This window comes from Schistocerca serialis, chromosome 6 (assembly GCF_023864345.2).
Source record: "Schistocerca serialis cubense isolate TAMUIC-IGC-003099 chromosome 6, iqSchSeri2.2, whole genome shotgun sequence".
Classification (NCBI taxonomy): Eukaryota; Metazoa; Arthropoda; class Insecta; order Orthoptera; family Acrididae; genus Schistocerca; species Schistocerca serialis.
The window spans coordinates 240,756,584-240,762,820 of record NC_064643.1 but is presented as its reverse complement, the minus strand read 5'-3'; the positions used below and the strand labels follow the sequence as shown (position 1 = coordinate 240,762,820).

Here is a 6,237-nt window from a genome sequence, read left to right as displayed (position 1 = left end):
TACGTAACTAATACAGTTTCATATTACTGTGTTTCAGTCACATTCTACGTCGCTTCTTGGAACAACAGCTAAGTAATTATACAAGAAAACCATAGCATTTGGGATATTCTGCACTCCGGAACTTTGTGTTTATTGTATCAGAAAAAATACCTGAATTGGACGTACACATAAATAAATGTGACGCCATTGTGAGAAGATGAGACATTAATGGTATAGAGAAATACTGTTTCCGTAAAAACCCTGAAAACATAACGTACATCGTATATACTGGTATAGAGTTGCGCCTTCAGAAACCTTCAGATATCAATTAGACCGTAGAACAACGGTCTCCTTTCTTTCTCTAACTTCTTGCTAATTTTCAGGCTATGGCACATGTGAATTCGTTCCAGTTCTTTTAATATTTCAAACAAAAATTTTATTACACTTAATGAAAGTATTAGAAGCCGTAACATGACCATTTGCCTCTAAATATCACCCGCCGACGAGCAAAACACATTGATTGCCTATGACATGCGTTTCCCATCAACTGAACAAAACAAGCCACTATATCTTGCTCAAGTCTCCTCGTGTTTCAAATCTCACATGTCAAATTACACAAGTTCGCAAGTCGTCAAACGCAGATTACATGTGTCAGATAAGAAAAAAGCACGTCATAGAAGTTTCACATGCAATGGTCCATTTCGTTATTATCAGTCTGCTGACGCTCGTATTGTTCTGATTGACGTCTGCATTTGTTACCAGTTATCTATATAAGCGATATGAAAGTCAGCCTATGGCACCTTGTGTGGAAAACGTTTGGAGAGCAACATGAAGGGTAAGTCTCTCAGCTCTTATTGCAGATAGATCTATACGTTCCCTTTAACACAATTTCTGTAATAGAACAAATACTGTTACCTCCAGAAAATGTGAAAATGTTAGGGTCGCAGTCATTGGTATGCAGGGCCCTCGCTTGTGAAAAGCGAAATGCAAAGCTCATCTGGCCAAAGTGATCTAGGTTTTCCTTTGTGTTCTTGAATCTAATATGACTGATGAGTTGGTTTCTTTGTTTGAAACATAGATAATTTCCTTCTCCGTCTTCGCTCTGTACGAGAATATGCTCTATTGAAATCATCACCGACGGGACATTAAACACTAATCTTATGTAGTGAGGTACAGTCATGAAAAAGTAACACTAATCTGAAGTTAACTTCACTTCTTGCGAGCAATATTTTCTGGTATTTGTCTTTATTCAAGGCGAGAGATTTTAGCAGTGATTCACATACTAGACACAGAGGAAAATTGACGATTTAGACGGTTCAAGAACAATTCATTCATTAATGTCAGATTGTATTTTCTACTTATTTAAAACATTTGTGAACTTTATTCTATATAGTAGAGACCAAAGATGTAATTAAACCTGAATCCATGGAAGTAGTTACTACTAGCCCTGGAGTCATTGAGCTCTCAGGTTTTCACGTGCATCTGACAGCAGCTACATTCGATTAATGACTTCATAAATCCACAGTCTGAGATTTACTTCTTCACACTCGTAGTCTTCAATCATCTAATCACGAGTGATGTTAACTACTAATCTTCCTATGAAGTGATATACGAATATAGTTAGACAACGACACTATGTTGCAGAAAGGGATTGAACCTGTCATACTGAAGTGAAAGAAAATAAAGAACTGGCCTATGATTGTATTTCACTATTAGTGTGTAATGTTACCGCAATGTGTGATTTCTATTTGGCTTTTAACAATGAAAACCGGGACTCTAAGGGGAGGGATTATCGTGTCGCATTACATGTCTGGTGGGTTTTGTTCTAAATCCATTCCATAAGAGATGTATTATGGTATGTGTTGAAATTTTATTCCTCTTTCAGGACTATCACTTGTGTGTGCCGTATTGGTGGCTGTGATCGGAGGCAGCAGTGCCGCTTCCATCCGCAAAGTGACTGTGGTAAGTGTTCACCAAGAATAGCCAGAGTATATAATGTATCCCAACGTAGTATGACTGCTTGTTTAGTAGCCGATTATATACACTTTTCATCCAGTAACAAAAAGAGCCATCATTTAATAACAATCGATGCTTCGTGTTTATTCAAATTCTCTCTAACTTCCAAGCACAGAACACAGATAATATAAGATAAGATTCTCCTAATTTAATTTTTACCCTTTCAACAGCTACTTCGATACGTTATCTATTAATCAAGGTAACAATGCAATAAACATAGTAATTTAAGATTGATTCATTTTGTCTGCGTGACACTGGACACAACATCGAAATCTTACTGGTATTTTGCCTCAAAGTTAAACACTGAAATTAGGATCATAATTGTAGTAAACATACAGATGGGTTACTTGTGTGAAATGCCAAGTATCACAGTTATAAATGAGGTGAAATATCATGTAACGAAAATCTGTTATACGTCATCCAAACTAAGGCATTTTCTCTGATACTTGTTTCTCACAACGCATGAAAACTTTATTCAGGAGACGGGAAGTTCTACATTCTAGCAGACAGGCTAACACTTTATTTATAGCATTCATTAGGTAAATACACAGAGAGAGTATTGTTCAGTATTTCTATTTCGTACATCTTATCGGTGGTAGACAATACACTGGAGCCTAATAATCGATGGAAAAATATAGGTTCCTGTGAGCTTTTCCAGATACGATATTTGCCGCCACTGAGTTAATCACCTTTTACTATCTATACTTTACCACATGGTAAAGCTCATTAGCTACGAAAATGTATATTCACCGATTTCATCGAATTCGCGTTGTCCTACGCATACTTCTCAGATAGATGCATGCCAAAAATGAATAGACGTAACAAAATGAAGAACACTAGTTACATTTTCACTATTTTCAGTATTTACCTAACGAAACAAAACGGCTATTGTGTTGATACTGATTTCTTAATACATCGTTTATTTTAAAATTCCAGTTTGGCAATTTTAGTATTATGTAAAACAGAGTGAATGTATCATCCTCAAATAAATGTAACTGTGTAAGTAAAACGTCATGCATATATCGGAAATACATATCACAAACATAGTATTCTGTTGTGTGGTACTGACTGATGACGGGATGTTGAGGAAACTACCTGCATTCACAGATGATCCAGGAATATCGAAACTAGTCCGAGTGTACGGAAAATTTCCAACTAGGTCTGAAAAATAAACAATATAATACAGTTGTTCTTGAAATTTCATGGAATTATTAGCGATGAACAATATCGTCTAGGGGTCTAGGGATCAGAAAAGCCATTTCCGTGAGTGATTAAGACTGAAACGGAAGAATTACATTTATACTTTTACGTGAACGTTCTGTAAATTAGAACAATCGTTTATATAAGCAGTGAGAGCTGATAAGGAGTAAATTTCTTTCAGATGAGCGCAACATGCCAGGGAGCGTCCGGTCCATTTCCGAACCCCAACAGCTGCAGGAGCTTCCTGCAGTGTGAGCCATCAGGCGTAGCCACGGTCATCCCGTGCCCAGCAAACCTCGAGTTCAATCCAAAGCTGAGGGTGTGCGACTTCCCAGAGCGAGCTGGCTGCTCTTCATCCTCGTCTGCTCCTGCTGACGACGACAATGGCAATGAAACTGGTGATGGCTCAAACGATAGTGGAGTTTCACCTGCGCCACCATCTGACGACGTCCCCACTTGTCCAGAATGGAATCCAGATGACGTCACCCAGCTTCCCAATCCAAAGGACTGCAGCAGCTTCTACAAGTGCGACGAGAACGGCGTTGCCTGGCTTATTCCATGCCCAGCCGGCCTACAGTACAATGCAGAGCTAAGGGTGTGTGACTACCCAGAAAATGCTGGTTGCTCGACGTCGTCCTCACCAAGCAACCCTCCTGATGATACTCCTTCCGAGGGAGAGCAGGATGACGGAAATTCAGAGGGAGGCAGTGACATAAATCCACAACCACCCACTGGAGTTGCTCCCAGTTGTCCAGCATGGAATCCAGACGATGTCACCCAGCTTCCTAATCCCAGTGATTGCAGCTCCTTTTACAAGTGTGACGAGAATGGTGTGGCTTGGCTCATACCATGCCCAGATGGTCTTGAATACAATGCCAAGCTGCGAGTCTGTGATTATCCCGAAAGTGCTGGCTGCTCATCATCAGCTGCTCCAAGTATCCCATCTGGTGACGAATCCTCTGATGGCGATCAGAACAACGGAAATACTGACTCTGGTAACGGAGAAAGCCCACAACGACCACCTGGAGATGCTCCCACCTGTCCAGCATGGAATCCAAATGACGTCACCCAACTGCCTAACCCCAGTGACTGTAACAGCTTCTACAAGTGCGACGAGAACGGTGTGGCGTGGTTGATCCCGTGCCCAGCTGGCCTGCAGTACAACGCCGAGCTGAGGGTGTGTGATTACCCTGGACATGCTGGTTGTTCCGTCTAAATTTTTTTGTGGACTGCCTTAAGATGATATCTCCTAGATCTGCATTATTGTGGTACTGGTTACTTTAGATAAGTATTTAAGAATGCTATTTGACCTGTGCTGTTCGTGATTAATTTGTATTATTTATTGCCTGATGTCTCACGACGCAGTCCTGGAAAAGAATAAGATTTATGTATTAAGCTGTTGTAATTCCAAGCATAACAAGACTGTTTGATAATTGATGAAACAATAAAATATATACCACATAACTGTTTTATTTTCCGTTCAGTAACACAAACGTTGCCGTACCTAATGTAAGTGTGCTCTAGCCATTTAGAGGAATGGCTATGAGAAAATTACATGTTTCGGATTGGCACATTGGAACATTAATCCTGTGATCTGTAATTACAAGGAAGCGCATAGTCGTACATAGAGGATTTTATGTCGTTTAGAATTTATAATTTGCATCACCTTTGCGATTGTTTACTCTACGCCGTCATTAAACACACGTCCATTTCATATATCCCAAGCTTCTTTTCCAGCAATTTTTCCATATCTGTATAAACGTTTCAGCTGTAGCGTACGATCCTTCATGGACAGAATTGTCACATTTATTAATAAATGCCATACTATTACGACTGAATGAATGAACTTGTTGGAGGTAATCATAAATTTCGTCCCCATCCATAATTTTGTACAACAAACGGAGACATGAAAACAATCGACGCAGTGCCTCAAATTTTTAGGTGAACTTATTGATGAAGACTTGGACTGGGAGGTACTGAGCTCCACGACAGTTAAGTTGAGCTACATTTTATTCCTACAATTGCTAGTCTTGGAAAGAAACAAATGAACCTCCTCGCATATGCTGTGCATTTCCACTAAACAAAATCTTATGGAATAACTTACTGGGGTAACTCATCATTTATAAAGTACTTTTGGCACAAAAGCGAGCAGTAAGGATATTACGGTGTGTTCATCCATACCCTTTATGTGGACGTCTGTTCAAAGAGTCGGGCATCTTAACTGTACTATCACAGCACATACAGGGGTGGAACGAAACTGAGGAAACACCAAATACACACATATTACTAGGTATATTAAGGTGTAGGAAAACCATTGGCATTCATAACGTCTCTAAGTCGTCTCTGTATCAATGAATGCAGGTCCGGTATGGTTTTGGAGGGAATCTTACAGCGCCCTAATTGTAAAATAGTGACTATTTCAGGTGACGATGATGGAGAAGCCGGCCGCTGTGACCGAGCGGTTCTAGGCGCTTCAGTCCGGAACCGCGCTGCTGCTACGGTAGCAGGTTCGAATAATGCCTCGGGCATGTATGTCTGTGATGTCCTTAAGTTAGTTATGTTTAAGTAGTTCTCCAACATCCATTTGATGATGGAGGTGGATGACCATCGAGCACCCTTCTCTCCAAAGTGTACCACAAAGGCTCACAACATTGAGATATGTCGATCATGATAGCCAGGGAAGGTGCGACCATTCAGCCGCCTGCCACAAAACACTTCTGGATAATGCGAGATGTATTTCCAACATGATGGATGTCCGGCACATAGCTCGAGTGCGCATGAAGCGGTATTGAATATCATATTTCATGACAGGTGGATTGGTCGTCGAAGCACCATACCATTGGCCCGCACGTTCACCGGGTCTGACGTCTCCGGATTTCTTTCTGGGGGATATTTGCTATCGTGATCCACCGACAACGCCTGACAATATGCGTCAGCGCATTGTCAATGCATGTATGAACATTACGGAAGGCGAACTACTCACTGTTGAGAGAAATGTCGTTACACGTATTGCCAAATGCATTGATGTTGACTCACATAATT

At 40.5% G+C, this 6,237-nt stretch overlaps 1 protein-coding gene across 1 annotated transcript; it reads left to right on the top strand.

The window, feature by feature from the left end:
- Positions 1-792: 792 nt before the first annotated feature.
- Positions 793-4,601, top strand: LOC126484490 (chondroitin proteoglycan 2-like). The gene is made up of 3 exons (XM_050108025.1): positions 793-814; positions 1,865-1,941; positions 3,377-4,601. Exons 1-3 carry the CDS (start codon positions 808-810, stop codon positions 4,409-4,411), a joined length of 1,119 nt encoding a protein of 372 aa, XP_049963982.1. The 5' UTR covers positions 793-807; the 3' UTR covers positions 4,412-4,601.
- Positions 4,602-6,237: the final 1,636 nt, after the last annotated feature.